General features: G+C 49.1%; 3 protein-coding genes across 6 annotated transcripts; 2 read left to right on the top strand and 1 right to left on the bottom strand.

Annotated features, from left to right (window-relative positions):
* Positions 1 to 1,721: 1,721 nt before the first annotated feature.
* Positions 1,722 to 6,438, bottom strand: LOC120661316 (bromodomain-containing protein 4-like). 4 transcript variants are annotated; one of them, XR_005669864.1, is made up of 5 exons: positions 5,380 to 6,438; positions 4,145 to 4,239; positions 3,933 to 4,038; positions 3,638 to 3,796; positions 1,722 to 2,373 (listed from the first exon to the last, which is right to left on the bottom strand). XR_005669864.1 is itself a non-coding variant. In XM_039940133.1 (5 exons), the coding sequence occupies exons 1-5, from the start codon at positions 6,176 to 6,178 to the stop codon at positions 2,297 to 2,299; spliced, it is 1,206 nt and encodes a 401-aa protein (XP_039796067.1). In that variant the 5' UTR covers positions 6,179 to 6,438; the 3' UTR covers positions 1,722 to 2,296. The 4 variants fall into 4 exon arrangements, 2 of the variants coding, with proteins under 2 accessions (XP_039796067.1, XP_039796066.1); XM_039940133.1 differs by having other exon boundaries at positions 3,638 to 3,766; XM_039940132.1 differs by having other exon boundaries at positions 1,722 to 2,423; positions 3,638 to 3,766; positions 5,380 to 6,437.
* Positions 6,439 to 7,933: 1,495 nt separating this feature from the next.
* On the top strand, positions 7,934 to 10,706 carry LOC120661315 (protein LEAD-SENSITIVE 1-like). The gene is made up of 2 exons (XM_039940131.1): positions 7,934 to 8,273; positions 9,771 to 10,706. Exons 1-2 carry the CDS (start codon positions 8,180 to 8,182, stop codon positions 10,481 to 10,483), a joined length of 807 nt encoding a protein of 268 aa, XP_039796065.1. The 5' UTR covers positions 7,934 to 8,179; the 3' UTR covers positions 10,484 to 10,706.
* A 3,497-nt stretch (positions 10,707 to 14,203) lies between these two features.
* LOC120661314 (bifunctional UDP-glucose 4-epimerase and UDP-xylose 4-epimerase 1-like) lies at positions 14,204 to 16,701 on the top strand. Its single transcript, XM_039940130.1, has 9 exons — positions 14,204 to 14,562; positions 14,711 to 14,760; positions 14,903 to 15,038; positions 15,145 to 15,246; positions 15,386 to 15,613; positions 15,788 to 15,869; positions 15,974 to 16,056; positions 16,136 to 16,227; positions 16,370 to 16,701. Exons 1-9 carry the CDS (start codon positions 14,320 to 14,322, stop codon positions 16,461 to 16,463), a joined length of 1,110 nt encoding a protein of 369 aa, XP_039796064.1. The 5' UTR covers positions 14,204 to 14,319; the 3' UTR covers positions 16,464 to 16,701.
* Positions 16,702 to 17,883: the final 1,182 nt, after the last annotated feature.

Below are 17,883 nucleotides of genomic sequence, written 5' to 3'. Positions count from 1 at the left end.
GATACAAACTGACCTTCCATCCGTCGCGTTCGACTGAGACTTCAGCTGTTGGGCCAGTATTACATCTTTTTTTTCCCCCGAAAGCCGGTGGTCGAGGATTTTAATCGACCAGGACCAGCTCATCCCATTCCCATCAGCCTTGGCATCGCACGGCCCGACCGCGACCAGAGAGAATTCAGAGAGATGCGATGGCAGCGAGAGCTTGACGAGTCTCCAGGCACTCGCTAAAATATCGCGGCTGCGATTCGATCACGCGGCCACGAGCGATCGGAGTTGTCGAGTCCCGGCCGTTGTTCGGCGGACCGGGCCAACCGGCGGTGGTCCTGCAGGGGAAGCCAAGAAATATCATCAGGCCCCAGTCCAACTCCAGAGTCCAGACACCGCGCTCGCTCGTTCCCGGAGCGCGTCGGGAGCGCGTCGGGATCACGGTGGCGGTGCGCGATCGCGTCACGCATCAGGGCTCGCACGTTATCACTCCCCCGATTAGGCGATTGCAACCCATCCATCCATGGGCATGTGGTGCTGTACGTGGATTTATTTGGCGTCGCGTGCTAAGCAACCGCGACATCTGCCTCGGAGGCGTATTCCTCATCATGAGGAAAAGGAGCTTCAGAATTTCAAGAACGTAGTTTCAAGAAGGAAAAAAAGAGAGGAAATTCAAGAACAGCTTGAACGAGTGATAGCTCAGCATTACGGAAAATACAGTCCACTGATTTGCAGGCAGGAGTTAAGTACCCCAGCGCGACGCTTCAGAGCGCTTCTACAATAGCTGCGAGGACAATGCCGCAGTGGGTGTGGAGTGAAGATTCATCAGCTCCTCATGCCTGGTAGTCACAAAAAAAAAAGCTCCTCATGCCTGGTCACTGTCGTCCGGGTACGTGCTTGGAGACGACTGCACGCCCTCTTCTGTTCTGATCAACAACAGTCAACAGCAAAGCAAGCGCGTGTACCCAGCAAAGGCCTGCGCATGGGCGCCAGCCAACCGTCTGTATGACGACGATGCCTGCGAGCAAACTGTCAATCGACGTTCGACAGCAACCGGTGTGGTCCGTAGAGCCATCGGCCATGTACTCTTCGCTTCTGGAGTTCCCGTGGACGGCAAGTGCAGCTGGCGGTTGGTCACTTGGTCGCATCGTTCAAAGGCGGAAAGGAACCGGCCGGAGGCAATGGCGCCGCTGCGCCGGCGGCGGATTGACCGGTTGGAGGTCGGAAACTCGGAATTGGATCCATTGACCGATCGGAAGTCGGAATTGGATCCACGGCCCCAAACAGCCGAGATGGCCCGTTATGATGGATGATGGGAGTAGTAGCGATCCGCGCCATGGGTTCATGGAGCGAACAGACCTTTTTTTTTCATTTTCTTAACCTCCTATGCTCTATTTCTTCCTCCAAACTTGTTCTCATGGTCATAAGCGCTAACACCGTATAATACATTGGGATCTAAAACTTAGTACTATTATTTCTGAATATAAAATGGATAACTGTAGTTTATGTAATGGGTAAATTAGGAGAATTTGGTGATAAAATACGTTCAGGACAACTGAATCGATGAAGTTTCTTTAAAAAAAAAACTTAGCATTGCCACTACTAATAATTATACAATATCCAATACTTAACCGACAGCAAACTGAACTCAACACTCAGCTGAGAAAACTACCATCATCCTGCAACAAAGTAAAAATATGTTCTGAAGTACAAAGCATGACAATGTGCAGTCCATGTAAAAGAGTGGTGCCATCTGCCACCATCCAATTCAGCACTAGTTGGATTAAAATGTTCTGAAGTACAAAGCTGACAAGGTGCAGGCTATGTAAAAAAGGGTCGCCTGCATCCAACTATCAGGAATTCATTTACAACTAAATGAGCCTGGCAATCACCCTAATTACTGTAGTGTGTTAGGGAAACTGGCGGGAACCACCAAGCCATGCAAAATACATCTAGCATCCTGCCAGATAATTCAATTTAGTCACATTTTCCTGACAAAAAATGGGGAAACCTCAATCTACTAGCTTGGCGAAACCAAGTAAACAGTGGACAACTGAAGAACATCAGAAAAACAAAGCATCAATACTAGCAGGTGCTCAGAGAGTTTGAAATTCACTGGAACATACTTGCTGTTACAATGCGCCACAACTATAGTATATCATATAGTAACAACCTTCAGCAGTTAAGTACTGGTGTCAGTTGTAACATAGGTAGGCTCGTCAGAGTGTTATAAGGCAAAGCCTGAATCACAGCCGAGTTGTTCTTTCATGCTAATGACTCACAGAAGCAAGATCGGCTGCTGCTTGCCAGGTCAAAATAACAGGATGGTGTAGAACAATTTAGTGACTAGCACCCACCATGTGAGTTCATGCGAGGAGAGTGAGAGAACTGCAGGTTCAAAATGCGTGAATTAGGATCCTGTTCGTCGAACTTATAACCTGCAATAAGAAAATTGGTTCAAAGATGCACCCCAGCAAGCGTTGACCTCATGCTACAAAACTGGCATATTTGCAGACAGTAGACGATGCAAGTGCTAAAAGGAGAAACTATAGCAATGTATGCAAAACCCACAGTAAATTATGCAGTCATAGCCTTAAACTGATTAATTAACCAGATTTGAACATTACGCCATAAATATTGATGTGTAACAGTGTAAGTGCTATCAGGTATCACAAGTAGCTACCAGCCAGTGTACATAAATGTCTTGACAAAGAATGACTCTAATTTTCTTAGGCCACTTGTTTCATTCTCATTTAATTGCAAGCCACTCATCAATTTTTTTACAATGTGGCAAAGAGGTAAAGATGAGAGAAAATGAAGCAGATTCATATAGATGAGATCACCTCAAAAAAGTTTCCAACTATTGACGAGTCAGAATGAAGTCCCATGTGAGCCCATGAAATAAAAAAAGTGAAATAATACCTTGAAGGAGTTAAACCATGATTTCTTTGCTATTTTGTTAACCATTCTTGGAAACAATAATATGAAACCATCCATTGGGATTGTCCTTAAGCTATGGAATCTAACTATGTAATCAAATCTAATTAATCAATTCTTTTTTACTTTGTGCTCCAAGCATACATAACAATTGTCAGATATAGCAAGCGCTGCTTTATATCTTATTTGTCGATGTGCAGATTGCATACATATGGCCCCCAAAGCTAACAAGAAAAAAAAAAGGTATGAACAACTGATAGATCCTTGCTCTATCAAACCATAAACATGCAAGATGCAGCAAGATATTCAGAATGACCAACTGCACTAAAATTAGAGTGGCTAAGAATGCTCTCTACTGCACAAACCAATCAAGGAAAATCTTTCTACATCGTCTTAGGAGCTGCTGGCAATAAAGAACATGTAGTAGTGGGAACTATTGCTCAACAAGAGCAGTGAAGGTGTGTGAACTAAAAGATAACAACAGTAGATACAGTAAGTACTTAAGTAGAAATACTGCTTAATGCCATTCACAAGCATCACTGAGTTGAAAAATAACTTGCAAAAGTATCACTAAATGTGGCCCATGACACAACATGTCATGTAACACGGAGTGATCTTTCTTAGTTTATACTGTTTTTCCAATTGTACTAAGTTAGATTTCTCATAGGTACAGCTAAAGATGGAACAATGTATATACAAAAAGTGTTATGTTCACCTTGAAGAGTTCTCATAGCAAGAAAAGCATGCGTAGGAGTGGCAAAATCAACAAAGCATATTGCATGCCTATTAGACCCTTTGTTGACCAGTCGAACTTCGCGGAACCCCATATATTGGCGAAAGATATCTAAGAAAAATAGTCAATGGGGCCAATCACCTTAATAATGAAGGATGAAACACAGAATAGAACACATGGATTGAAAGCACATGAATGTATAGTATAGTTCACCAGTGGGAAAAAGAATGAAAACTCAGAAAAATATTAGAAAGAGAAATCATCAACACAAGGATACGTGCAACTTCCCGTCTAGTACAGTTGGTAGGGAGACCGTCAACATAAACGGTGCTTGTTGCATCTTTAGGAAGAGAGGAGGGCATAGATGCACCAAAAGAAGGAAACTGTAACAATTGACCAGGGAAATGTTTAGATACAACACTTTAACATCTAGCAAAGAGCTGTTACTCTGATTTTATATTTAAAAAAAACAAATATACCCTATGTTACCTCATGTTGTAAGTTAGGCCCAAAAGATTGTCCCATTGCTGCATTGAATATTGTTTCCTGCTGATGGCCCGTCATATGCTGTCCATAAGGGTTGCCTACAAGAAGTTTATACAAGACACTAAATTAGCTGCATGCACAAACCACAATGCATAGATTTCATTAAGTCATTCATAACCATATAAAATATGATAGCCTCAAGCAGGAGTGATTGTTGAGGCCAAAATAGACCAACCCCCTGGCCCAAGAAAACTCCACTAGAACTAAAGCCCGCTGTGTTATTTTTCTCTGGTTTTGCTCCCTGCTGCAGTCCAATTGGGTTCACTGGCTCCAGCTGTGATTCGGCCCAAGCTTTGCCACTAGTCTCGAGTTGTTTCTCTTGCATCCATTCAAGAGGCAAGCCGAAAGAAAGTAGTGTGTGTGTGTTTGTGGGGGGGGGGGGGGGGGGGGGGGTCAAGGCAACAGAAACAAAAGTCTTTGCCAAGAACAAAAACATCCGACCATAATCAAGAAAACGATCATAATGCTGATGTGTGTAGGGGTTGTAAAAAGTCCCAAGAATTTGGCAGTCTCAATACAAAGAGGAAAATGGACAAACTTTATTGTCATGTTCAATAGCTGCAGAAAGTAATTGCGCAAAACAATGTAGGGGAGTGCAATGCCTAAGCCAAACCAACTAGATCCACATAAGTACTTTTTTAATATCGCACAAAGTAAGTGCGAACAGGAGAGTGCAAACCTTAAGCCAAACCATCCAGCAATACATAAACAATATTCACTGGATCTAAATTCGTGACTTAATCTTGTTGGTCATCAAAAAGGCATTAAAAAGTTCCTCTCAACCAAATATTAGTAGAATGAGAACCTTAAAATTTAAATCTGAACTGAAAATGCAGATGTGCTACCCCACACGTATCTCCTAACCTTCTCCAACAAATCCAAAAGATATGCTTAAGGTAATCTCTATGCTTAAGAAGGTACAAGACAAAGCAGCACTGAGATCTCAGAAATCTCCTTGCAACTAATTTTCGCAGGATTATTTAGAAGCTTTAGCAGGAAACATAGGCTTTAAGTTAGGTACCTTATGACTTCTGTTCTAGTCCTCATGTACATAATAAACATAAACATCTAGTGTGCACAAACTTGAACCACATGCTATAGTAGCACACCTATTAGTGGCATTGTTACCACTCAAAACAAAACAATAATCAGGAATAACTGGAATGTTGATCACGAACCATATTGGTCAACACGTTGGCGCTTGCATGGTAGAGAAGACAATTGTGCCTGTCCCATCATCATCTGATTGACCTGCGGATTTTGCTGCAGCATCACTGATGGAGAGCTGAATGGCAAAGGCGGTTGTGCCATCATCACCGGGGCCCCTTGTGCAGGCTGTTGTTGCAGCATCACGGGTGGGGGTCCGAGCGGCAGAGGGGGTTGAGCCGTCATCGTTGGATCGGCATGTGAAGAAGGCGGCGGCGGCGGCGGCTGCTGCTGCTGCTGCTGCACCAATGGCGGAGGGCCAAGCGGCAGAGGTGGAGTTTCCATCATGTGCCCTGCTTGAGCTTGCTGCATCTGCATCATGGACAGAAGGTACGTGGGCAGAGACTGTGATGGCGCCATGCCTTGCGCTGGCTGGTGTGCAGCCATGGCCTGTGCTTGGGCTTGCTGGGACATCGAGGCCATCATCATGGCCATGGACGCCGGCTGAACGGCCATCTGCATACATTGCTGGGAGCCGGGCACCATCACATGGGCGAAATGCTGCTGCTGCGAAGCCATCACGGTCGCGCCCTGCGGCGGCGCCACCACGTGAGCAACTTGCGATGGCGCCGGCGCGCTCTGCTGAGGCGCCACCCAAAACCCTGGAGGGCCCTGCGGGGACGCGGGCGCGCCCCCCTGAGGCACCACCGCGAACCCGGGAGCGCCTCGCGGGGACGGCGGCGCCGCCATTGCGGCGCCCTGCTTCTCCGCCGCCGCGGCGAACCCGGGGGCCTGCTGCTGCGCTGCGTTGGAGTTCAGGGAGGAGGCCATCTCCCCTCGGGGCCGGCGAGCGCCGTGTCCGATGGATCTACGCACCGGAGTCGGGGACGGCTAGGGTATGGCGGAGCGGGGAATCGGGGGGAGGGGGCGCCGGCCGGAGCAGGGGCGCATTATTATAGGAACGCGGAATGCCGTTGCCAGTTTTGGCTCTCGCCGTGGAAGGAAAGGAGGTGCGAACGGGAGGAGTCGCCGCCCAGCCAGCCGGCGTGATGCCGCGCGTGAGCGAGGGAGGAGGGACGGGGAAGTGGGGTTTTGCTTAGTGGGCTTAAGAACCTTGATTGACAATTGTCAAACGAGTCATGTGGGCTCATTCATTGTCTGCGCGCTAGTTGGGTTTCGCTTTGGATGAGGCTGGCTGACGGGCCATGGAGAGTTTCCATAGATTTGGGTAGCCCGTCACGAGTTCAAATGTCGGTCCAGCCCACAATAAGGGACCATTTTTCTTTTCTTGCCTTGGAATCCCGAGAGACGGCGATGCGCAGTCAAATCGTATTGAGCAAATTTTCTCAATGCCATCGAAATTTAACTCATTTCCTAAATGTCATAGACACAAAAATAATTCTCTCAATGCCACCGAATGGCATTCAGAGGAGGAGTTAAATTTTCAATGACATTTAGGGAATTTATTCAATCGTAAACTGCCGCTAAAAACGTCAGGTTGCTCGTCAGTGAGGGCGGCATCCGTCGAGCCGCAATGCTCTCATCATTGGCCGCGGCACCTCACACCTTCCCTTGAAAATGTCATCGCCTGTTGGCGACAGACGTCGCCATCCGTGACGTTTTGGACTAGGGGACCGAACAAGCAAATGAGGTGTAGCAGATGCGAGCAGTCGCGTCAGCATCCGTCCCTGATCAGTGGACCGGCACGGCGGGAGCCGGGAGCTCGTGCCACGGCGGCCCCGGTTAGGTGCGCGACCGCAGTGGGTGCCCGGTCCTGTAGTCCTCTATGCCCGTCCTACCTGCACCAAGACCCGGCTCACCCCTCACCGCCGTGTCTTCTCAATTCTCACAGGTCACGGCCCCCATTTGCCCTCGCGCTCGGTACAAAGCAGCAACTTGGATGCGCTGCCAGAGACGAACTGGGTGGGCACGGCAGGAAGAACCAACGGTCCACGGCGGCGACACACGATCCGAGGCCGTCGTCCCCCGCCGCGACGTGCCGATCCCGATTCCGCGATTCCCCCCGCGCCTCCTCACCTTGACCCTGTTTGGATCGGCAAGAATTCTAGCGCGTATGTGTTTACGAAAATTGAATCTCGTATGTATAGTGTACTAAATAAAGTTTATTTACAAAATTCTTTTAGGAATGTGTGTAATTTTTCGCGACGAATCTAATGACGGAAATTAATCAATAATTTGCTACAGTGATACTACAGTAACCATCCTCTAAATCGTGTGGTCAAAGATCTCATTGGATTCTTCAGGGTCACTAGCGTAGGGGCTCTGTAGTTGATTTTATAAACTGACTTTGTTTAACACCGTAATTAGTAGTTAAAATATCACAAGCACGTTACAAAAACTAGCGCCAAGCAAACAGACCCTTTCGCCGAACCACCCACCGCATGTGACCGCGATTTGGACGGGAAAAATACCTCTCGGCACCACCCACCCCCTTCCTTTTTCGTCGTTTTGTTTTCGCCTCGAGCCGGAGCCGGGCGAACGAGGCAGCCGCCGCCCAGCGGCCGAGGAGCGACGCGGATCGGCTCCCGGTGATGCGGTGCTGCTGGTGCCTGCCTTGTACGCCGTGACAGCGACATTCTTTTCTTTACCTGACCGTGTCCCCAAGCACCACGCCGACGCCCTCGCCCTCGCCCTCGCCCCCCGCCCCCGGCCCGGCCCCTGCGGCCTCGGCTTCCTTATATAGAGCCCCCTCGCCCACCCGCGACCACTCGCTTGCCCTCTGCCATGAACGGGGCAGTAGAGTAGAGGGGCTGTAGTGGCGGCGTGGTTGCCAGCGGAGCGGAGTGCGCGGCGGCGGCGGCGGCGGCGGGGATGGGGCTGCTGTCGAACCGGGTCGAGCGGTCGGACATCCGGCCCGGCGACCACATCTACACCTGGCGGGCCGTCTACGCCTACTCCCACCACGGTACGCCCCTCGACCCCCCACCGATGGCGATGCGGTAAATTTCCTGGCTTCACTCCGTCCCGGTGGCGAATTGCCGCCGGTGGCGCAGATCCGATCGCCCCCACCGGCTCGGCGAATCGAGTCGCCCAGCGTGCAGGCAAGTTGTTGCCTTGACCAGAATTACGCCACGCCACCAGCTCCAGCTCAATGCGGGCTTCTTTTCGCCGCCGGTGGGTTTTCTGTCACGGTTGTGCTTGCTTTCTCCGGCGGCACGTCTAATCGTGGGTCTGGGCTGCGTGTGAAGGGAAGGGGGAACTCTTCTGTTTCGCTCTGCTTTTCTGTGCAGAAATTCTCTGCAAAATCCCCTGCTTCAAGCAACGACCGCTTGCTTGGCACGAGATGTACGCCAAGTTGCCAGCCATCCCAATTATCATGCTCTCGTCCATTTAATCTTTGAGAATTTCATGTACCAGTTTGGTGGCAGCGAATGACTGTAACTGATAGTACTTAAATTGTGGGGACAACCCTAAGAAAAGTTGGGGGACAGGCATGCGGCATGCCATGTTTCTACTCCATCTCATCTCACCGCAGCTGGATAGGCATGGAAATGAGGCTTCAGCTGAAGCTCCCATACCCTGTCCACAAAACCTTCCAGATGGCTAGGATGCCGCATGCTTTGTCCTTTGCTTTCCATGTAGAACAAATGGCACTTGTTGCTGCTCACCTACCGCTAACCAACATTTCTGTCTGTATCTGTGCTCTTTGTTGGCTTTAGAGCGCACTGAAGAGTAGACTTCTTATAGTTAACTCGAGGTTGCTTGCAGGAAGGAAGCACTGTAAGGTTGACCCATACTGTACTACCTGACAAGTGACTAATTTAGGTTTAGTTACTGTAAACTGTTATCTACAAAGTATCCTATGTTAGCTGTTGAGATATACAGTCACTTTCACTAGTTCAGGTGCTGCTGAGACCCCTGTAACCTCCTTTTACTTTGATCCTTTACCAGGCTCTGGCTGTATTTATTATTTACCGCTGTTCTTTTACTTTGCATCGCTTTACTTTCATAAAACAGATGTCATTGATCTTCACTAGGAAGCATAGACGACTCTTCTACACAGTGTCACAATGTGCTGTTGGGACAGTGTGTCTCCACAATCAATCAGTGCTTATTAGTGTTCTATCTAGTAAAGTGTCTCTTCACGGTCAGTTGGTCAGGCCTATATCTTGGGAGGAGAATATCTGGGTTCTGTGCTGCCCGTATGAAAAAGCTGCAGTCTCTACAGAAAAAAAAGGCTACTTGGCTCCTTTTCGTGCATCATATATCCTCTCTGATTTTGGATTAGTTTGTCAACGAATAGTTTTTTTTTTCATGTTTCAGCAAGTTATTCATTTTTTAGAGAATCCAACTTGTTATTCACAGCAGGGCAATATCTCAAGCAATTGAATATCATTAACTAACGTCCGTTTTGAAATCCACTTCCATTGCTTCTCAAGAAATTTTCTTGTGTCATGTTCAGGAATTTATGTTGGAGGAAGCAAAGTGGTCCATTTTACAAGAAAGAAAGAAATTGAAAGTTCAGATTCGTCAGACTCCGCCTCCAGCCTGATCTCAGAAGTTCCATCAGAGTGCCAAACATTCCCTGATTGTGGATTTCAGCTGCCCAATAGTGGCGTCGTCCTCACTTGCTTGGACTGTTTCCTCCGCAATGGTACCCTCTACTGCTTTGAGTATGGAGTGCCATCTGCAGTTTTCCTTGCAAAACTTCGTGGAGGAACCTGCACCATTGCCGAATCAGACCCTCCGGAGGTTGTTGTCCATCGAGCAATGTACTTGCTTCAAAATGGGTTTGGACATTATGACATGTTTGAGAAGAACTGCGAGGACTTTGCACTCTACTGCAAGACTGGGCTTCTACCAGTTGAGGAACCTGGCATTGGGACTAGTGGGCAAGCTTCTTCTGCAATTGGTGTGCCATTGGCAGCTCTTCTGTCCACTCCATTTAAGCTTTTGGCTGCCGGCCCGCTTGGAATGGCCACTGTCACAGCTGGGATGTACTGTGCTGGCAGATACATTACTGACATTGGAGTAAGGAAGGATGTGGCAAAAGTTGAAGTGGAGAAATTGACGTCACACCCTGGTTTCCGCCTTGTTGAAGATGAAGAATCGGTGAACAAGCAATCAGAAAAACCGAAGACCTTGCTCCCTATGAAGAGGAAACGTGAAAGATGACCGCAAAGTGCAGCTTGGGAGGATGAACTTGTCTGCCCTTCAATTGGCGCTGAATTGTGGATAATGTGGGATATATAGTATATGCTCCACTGTAATAAAACCGTTATAGATATGTACCTTCAGAATGTGCCCTAATCCTAATTTGATTAGGTGCACACCTCACATGACCAATTGAACTGCTTTATAAATTACTGAATCATTATATCATCTAGATTTTCATCTATTTTGCTGTCTTCTGCTGCGACTCTTTCCTGGTCTCAGGAAAAGATGTTTAAAATAAAGAGAGATGGTTTCCAGACTTTGGGAGGCCACAATTTCTGGAGTTACTCGAAGGGTCAAGCTGTCGGCAATGTTGTTTTCAACAGGTATCCTGTATGAGACTATGAGTAGATCTTTCGTCCATACCTGATGATTGCTGAATGACTGCTTGTTCAGATTGTACCAGATGCAAGTCTCAGCGGAAACTTACCTTTTCTGCATGTGGAAGAAGCTCTGTGACAACAGGGCAAAGATGCTCATTGTTTCCTTCGGAAAACACCTGCATCCGTAGCCTCCCTTTTTACTACTGCTTTTCTCTTTGTGCTCTATCTTTAATCATTGGTCCGGTAGACCCTCTACCTACCCCCTGTTTTTCCTTTATTTTCTCACTGATCTGGATCAAAAAGGCTGGCGACATTGTGCCCTGAGATCTGGGCATGGATTTGAGCCAGATAAAAGTGCCGGGGCCTGCCTCACTGTCTAGACTGTTTCAGAGTACAGAGTAATGGTGTTTGAAAATTTACTTTCTGCAATTGTGGTGTGCTTCCCCTTGTCAGTTGATCTGGTTGACTTGTGCTGTACTCTGAAAGTGTGGAGTATGCTTCCAAAAAGCACGTGAGGAGCATTGTACATTTCATATGACTGAGAATAAGATTAGTCATTCCCTAGAAGATCATGCCTTTTCCCCCCTCATTACTTCTATATTTTTCTTGTAATTCAGATCGGTGAAAGTTACCGGTACAAGCTAGCATTACTCGTAAGAAACAATTAGAAATTTAGAATGGAATCACAGTTTCCTGCGTAGCACGTGGTGTTGGCGGTTGTGTTTTAGGCTTTTAGCGCAACATTTTCAGCATGAAAATTTTTTGGAGTGGCAGATGGTGTGAAATTTTGCAGGTCCCTAGCGGACAGACTCTTCTTCATTTTTCCTCCAAGCCCAAATCATACTGTAGCCTAATGTCCTGTATGAATTCAGATCGCGGCCTATGGTGCTCACTAGCAGCATATCAACAACAGGCCTTCTGAGCACCCGTCTGTTACTGCTTGAATCGGCCCAAAATGATTTTTGTCAATCCCTGCAAAGTGCAAAGTGGCATATGCATGGAGTAGTATCTAGCTTCTTATTTTTATCATCGAAGATTGTGGATTGCTTAAATATTTTAGGTAGGGACGGAAGAATCTCTTTTCGTTTTTTATTTGGAGGACTGCATTCTTCTTGCTTATTCACACAATGAGATATGTGTACTTTTGGGAACTTCAATTTTATTGTAAGGGACTGGGCGATTGGCATCTTGCACCATTTTCCACCTTTATGCACAGGAAAGTCTAGATGTGCAAATCGGTGATCTTTGTGCATCTCTAACTCTATTTAGTTTAAATACTTGAACTACTTTTTTAAAATAGGATCTCACTTTGAAAAAGTAATACAAATATTTAAATTAAAAAGGTTTGGAGGCGCAACTAAGGATTATCAATTTACACCTCTAGATCAGCCAGTTCAATACAAATAATTAAACTAAAAAGAATTGGAGTCGCAACTAAGGATCATCAATTTACAACTCTAGGTTAGCCGTAGTTCAACCGTGCAAGAAAGGAAGAGAGGTTGGACAAGAGTGTGCCTGCCGTGTCTGTTTCCTGCACTCCTCTGCAGTCTGCATCTGCATGGCCGGCTTCTTGTTCCAGGCCCCCAAGAGCCCTGATGCTTCCTTTTTTTTTCTCTCTGAATATTTTCAAGATGAAAAGTATACTTGGATTTTTCTTAGAGGAATGCGATAATCAAAATCTACCTGTGGCAGGACCGATCCGGCATTCTTTGCGCTTCCTCTAAAATAAACATTTTTTGTGCGCTACAGCGTGGATCGGTGCAGGTTCTTTTAAAGTTAAAAGTTGATGAGCGCTGATGACAAGAGGCACATAACATTTTGCAAGTTGCAACTCCGTTCTGTCCTGTCCGTTACATGAACATCCAACTATATCTAGCGTGCAAGACAAAAAAAGAAGAATATATAAAAAAAAACTTGACCTGTGGGGGGTGAGACCGCCCCACGGCATTGTTTGAGAGGTAGAATGACATTCTCACAGCAGGCCAAGAAAACCCCCGAACCCTTGCCCCACCCGTACACAGGACCCGTTGCCTTGTGAGTTAGGCCGGGCTCCACAATGCTTTGGACGTGGGACAAGCGAGGGAGTTTTTTTAACCCCAGAGCTGAAATTCGCCCCCGAGGGGATCGAACCCAGGACCTCTGGGGAGTGCCTCCAGCGATGCTACCACTACGATAGCAGGCCTTTGGCAAAAAGAAGAATATATAGGAGCAGGGAATGCCATGCCGAATACTAACGCCATGGATGTTTCCTCCACTACTCTGCATCTCCATGGGTACGTGGCTGGATTGCCTTCTGCTTCGAGCTTTATGGGGCTCTGGGGTTCCATTAGTTTTGTTTTTCCAAATCCTTTTAAGATGAACAAAATAGTCCATTTGATCAGAAGACGTACCGGTTGCAAGCCCACATTCTTTGCGCTACAGCTGCGGTTAGTGCTGCTAACTTCTCTAATCCAGATTCGATCGATGCTGACGTCAAGAGGACAAGAGGGGCATAACTTTTGTGCTTTGTGTTTTGTTACATGCTCCCTTGTTTCAAAATATACGTCATTTTGGCAAAGCACCATCAACATGCATAATAAAATCTATGTAATATAGCTAGGTTTGTCAAAATGGTCTGCAATTTGGAATGGATAAATAATATTCATGCACTTTTTTTTTCTGCCGAGCCGCTCAGGTTATCTACTTATCTCAGCGATGTTCAAACTTCAGAGAAAGCTGCGTGCAGCATCATGCTTCATGCAGTATGGTGCGGTGGTGCCAACCTCTGTACTCGGCTTGACTCGCAAGTAGAAGACGACGAGAGCGCCCCGCCCCCGCGCGTGGCGGTTGCTTGCCGGAAAAAGGAAAAAGGGAAAAAGAAAAGCAAAAAACGCGCCGCCGGATTCTCGCTTATCCTCCGCATCGTTTGGGATGAGTGAGATGGCGACGCCGATAGGCGCGCGGGGGTAACGAGATTACGAGAAGCCTGCCGAGCCGGGCGAGGGCGACACGGCCGGCCCGACCCTTCTGTCGCCAGCGGACGCGAAGCCGAAGGCGTGGCGGCCGCCGCCGTCGGGCTCGCTTCGTTGCTACCGGCGGAGAACGCGAAGACCCCTTCTCGCAGGAAACGGGGGAAAAAAAAAGAACCAGCCGCGACTCGGCCAGCGGGCTCCAGCGGGCAAGCGAGCCAGCCGTCAGCCGTGCCCGTGGTGCGCAGCAACGGGCGCACCGGTCGAGCCCGATCGGCATCCGACCCGCGCCGCACGCACCACCGCGTCCACGTGCGCGCGAGCCCGTCACGCTGCGCAGGCCTCTTTCTGGGCGGCACGCGCCCCAACGGCGGCGGGCCCGGTATATATCCCCGCCCGGGGCCCAGCTGGCAAGCGCCGCCGCCAGAGCAAAGTGCAGCGCCGAACCGCACGCCACGCGGGCAGCGCCGCCGCGCGCGCACACAGAGCGCAGAGCACAGATCGGCCGATCGATCGGCCGCAGGCCATGGCGATCGGGGCGGAGGCCGGGAACGGCGCCGGGGGAGGGGGCGCGGCGGGGGCCCGGGCGAGGAGCGTGCTTGTGACGGGCGGCGCGGGGTTCATCGGCACGCACACGGTGCTGCGCCTCCTAGAGCGGGGCTACGGCGTCACCGTCGTCGACAACTTCCACAACTCCGTCCCCGAGGCGCTCGACCGCGTCCGCCTCATCGCCGGCCCCGCGCTCTCCGCCCGCCTTGACTTCGTCCTCGTGCGTATGCCCACTGCTGCCCGCCCCCCGCCGCCGTTTCGCTCGAGCAAGCTGCCCTCGCGTTCGTGAATCGTGACGCTTTCCCTCTTGCCACCATATGCGCCTGCCTGATTCATTCCCCGATCGGCGTGCCGCGTGGATTTTGCAGGGGGATCTGAGGAGCATCGACGACCTGGAGAAGGTGTTCGCGGCCAAGAGGTGCGAGACCACCGATCGATCCATCCAAGAGCATGCATGCGTGCCTCTCCTCTTCTCAATTCCTCATTTCATTTCGAGCGCTCGCCAAGCGCAAAAAGTGCGTGCCGCCGCCACCCACGCGTTGCTGTGCCGTGTCCACCAGGTACGACGCCGTCGTCCACTTCGCCGGGCTGAAGGCCGTGGGGGAGAGCGTCGCGCACCCGGAGATGTACTACGACAACAACCTCGTCGGCACCATCAACCTCTACAAGACCATGAAGAAGCACGGCTGCATGAAGGTACGTGCCACTCGCTTCCGCCAGTCCGCCTCTCGCCTGCCAGCGTCACATTACGCCGCCGCCGCCGCCGCCGCCACGGTCTCTGACCCCAGCCGCGCGCGCGCAGATGGTGTTCTCGTCGTCGGCGACCGTGTACGGCTGGCCGGAGGAGATCCCGTGCGTCGAGGACGCCAAGCTGCAGGCCGCGAACCCCTACGGCAGGACCAAGGTAAAAATCTCCACGCTGAATCGAAACCGCCAACCATGCTGTGGCTCGCGTTCTCGTTGACAGCGACGCGTAACGGCCGCGACGCTCGCGCGCGTCGATTGCCAAGCCGCCGCAGCCCCTCACGGCATATCTGCTGCAGCTTATCCTGGAGGATATGGCGCGGGACTACCACCGCGCGGACCCGGAGTGGAGCATCGTCCTGCTGCGCTACTTCAACCCCATCGGCGCGCACAGCTCCGGCGAGATCGGCGAGGACCCCAAGGGGATCCCGAACAACCTGCTGCCCTACATCCAGCAGGTCGCCGTCGGCAGGCTGCCCGAGCTCAACGTCTACGGCCACGATTACCCCACCCGGGACGGCACCGCGGTGCGTGCGCCGCCCTTGCTACGGATCCTTGCCTGCAAATAAATTCGCCACAGAACAGTAACTGACACTGACAGATTATCGCAGCGGCATTTGTTTGTATACCATTTCTAGAGTGGAACAAATTGGCTCGGCTCTAATTTCATTTCTTATGATTGGTTGGTTGATGTTTCGCAGATCAGGGACTACATACACGTCGTCGACCTGGCCGACGGGCACATCGCTGCGCTGAACAAGCTCTTCGACACTCCTGACATCGGTAACCATTTTGGGAAGCACACTTTCAGCAACCGCATCCACTTGAGACCTGACCACAGTTGTATCTCGTGTTCGTCTCTTGGTTACGTACGTTTTTCTTGGTAGGTTGTGTGGCCTACAATCTGGGCACGGGGCGCGGGACATCCGTTCTCGAGATGGTGGCGGCGTTCAAGAAGGCGTCCGGCAAGGTTTATCCCTGCACGGATCGTGCACCTCTAATCCGTAGAAAGGAACCCGAAACTGACGTTTCTGGCTGCAAAACTGCAGGAGATTCCCACCAAGTTCTGCCCCAGGAGGCCGGGTGACGCGACGGAGGTTTACGCGTCCACTGAGAAGGCTGCAAGGGAGCTTGGATGGAGGTAATTGCTGTGTACAGTGACACGTGCATCTTAGCATCTAGCTTATCCGCATATTTTTCGATGCTTATTAACGATATTGATAACTTGTGCTCTAACTTCTTGGTCAAAACATGCAAGCTGAGAGCTGCTGTTCTTGTTGCAGAGCCCAGTACGGGATCGATGAGATGTGCAGGGACCAGTGGAACTGGGCTATGAAGAACCCGTTTGGCTACTGCGGCAGTGCCGAAAAGAAGTAGAGTCAGTTCATCGGAACTCCGGGCTGAATTGTCCATAGTTGTCTGAAACCTATCAGTGGAAGATGTAATAAGTAAATAGACCACTCAAATATGTCTACAAAAGTTCCATACCATGGCTCTCTTCTTGAAGATCTATCACCGATAGTGACGCGCCGGCCGGCGCTGATGTGTGATGTTATGTCATATGGCTGGCTACCGAGCAACTTCAGATGGTTGGAACGCGGGGTTGGGTTTGTTCTTTTTCTCGTCCCACAAGCTGCGCCTGACTAGTTTCCCTTGCATTTGCTTTTGATCCTTCACACCGTTGGCCCTGACAGCTTACTGCTTAGGAGAATCAGTGCCGTACCGAGTATATACCTGCAATTTTTCTGAGTCTGGCGACGTGTTTATGTTAAGTGTGTGCCTGTTGCTAAACGTCATGAATAGAAAATTTGCCAAGGCATTAAGAAAACAAATGGTAGCTCCTAAACATCGCTTTTGGCTCTAGTATTTGCGGTGCTACACTTAATGTATGATAACATCTCCTCCATTTCAGACATCGACAACCTCCCTCGGTCTTTTCTACATGCCTTCTGCTAACAAAACTATAAACCTTTTGTCCTTTTTAATCTGTTCTCACTTCTCAGTTACGTACATGCCCACATAATTAATTTGTTACACAAAGATATTATATTTTAGAGGTGAGAGGCGAAGCCATCCGAGAACGCCGCCGGGATCGGCTTCATTGCACGGCAGGGTAAACTTCACATGGAACAATGGAAAACAGTGATTTACCACTGATTTTACAAAAAAATCACCGGGGTGAAACCCCAACACCTAAGGCTTCACCCCTGTTATATTTACAAATCATCCTTTAATTTACAAATAATTCTAGAGATAAATAGGGGACATGCGAAAACCTCACAAGAATAACTCAGAGCCTTGTGAAACAAATGTTACAATCTAGAATATTTCATTTGAAGACTATAAAACTTGTTTCATGGGTTATATTTTTTATTCATCAAGCCCCAAAATATTTCATGTTTTTTATAAATTTTTTAAGGTATTTCAGTTTTTTTCCTTATTTAAATAATTTTCTCTCATCTAAATTAAAAACTGTTGTCACATCAGCCCTAAAGGGCTTTGACTGCGCTTATAGGCCACCTACACCATAAATGGGATAGAAGGGCATATCAGGGTTTTCACGACCCTCTATATAAGATGATGCCCATAGCATTCAAACTGTTTGCCTAGGCTATAAAAAGGTTAGGCTGACGTGCAGCAGTAGTTGCAACCCAACAATCCCACAAGAAGCTGAACAGCTTGTCGGGTACCATGATTAGGGGCACCCTAATCAGGGGACTAAAACACCCTCAAAATGCAAAACACGTGTTGAGCGATCGGACCCATGAAGGCCTACAGTCTCCTTCCAATCCAAAGG

This window comes from Panicum virgatum, chromosome 2N, assembly GCF_016808335.1.
Source record: "Panicum virgatum strain AP13 chromosome 2N, P.virgatum_v5, whole genome shotgun sequence".
NCBI classification, from domain to species: Eukaryota; Viridiplantae; Streptophyta; class Magnoliopsida; order Poales; family Poaceae; genus Panicum; species Panicum virgatum.
The sequence above is the reverse complement of the archived record's forward strand: the minus strand, read 5'-3'. Positions and strand labels throughout refer to the sequence as shown.

What these genes read in the sequence shown, in the direction of transcription:
- LOC120661316 (XM_039940132.1), bottom strand. Translation starts at nt 6,178, where the DNA reads ATGGCCTCCTCCCTGAACTCCAACGCAGCGCAGCAGCAGGCCCCCGGG. An exon ending in CCAACGTGTTGACCAATATG is followed by an intron (nt 4,240 to 5,379) that starts GTTCGTGATCAA and finishes AACTTCTTGTAG; the next exon opens with GCAACCCTTATGGACAGCAT. An exon ending in TACTAGACGGGAAGTTGCAC is followed by an intron (nt 3,767 to 3,932) that starts GTATCCTTGTGT and finishes TATTTTTCTTAG; the next exon opens with ATATCTTTCGCCAATATATG.
- LOC120661315 (XM_039940131.1), top strand. Translation starts at nt 8,180, where the DNA reads ATGGGGCTGCTGTCGAACCGGGTCGAGCGGTCGGACATCCGGCCCGGC. An exon ending in CTACGCCTACTCCCACCACG is followed by an intron (nt 8,274 to 9,770) that starts GTACGCCCCTCG and finishes TGTCATGTTCAG; the next exon opens with GAATTTATGTTGGAGGAAGC.
- LOC120661314 (XM_039940130.1), top strand. Translation starts at nt 14,320, where the DNA reads ATGGCGATCGGGGCGGAGGCCGGGAACGGCGCCGGGGGAGGGGGCGCG. An exon ending in AAGGTGTTCGCGGCCAAGAG is followed by an intron (nt 14,761 to 14,902) that starts GTGCGAGACCAC and finishes CGTGTCCACCAG; the next exon opens with GTACGACGCCGTCGTCCACT. An exon ending in CCACCCGGGACGGCACCGCG is followed by an intron (nt 15,614 to 15,787) that starts GTGCGTGCGCCG and finishes GATGTTTCGCAG; the next exon opens with ATCAGGGACTACATACACGT.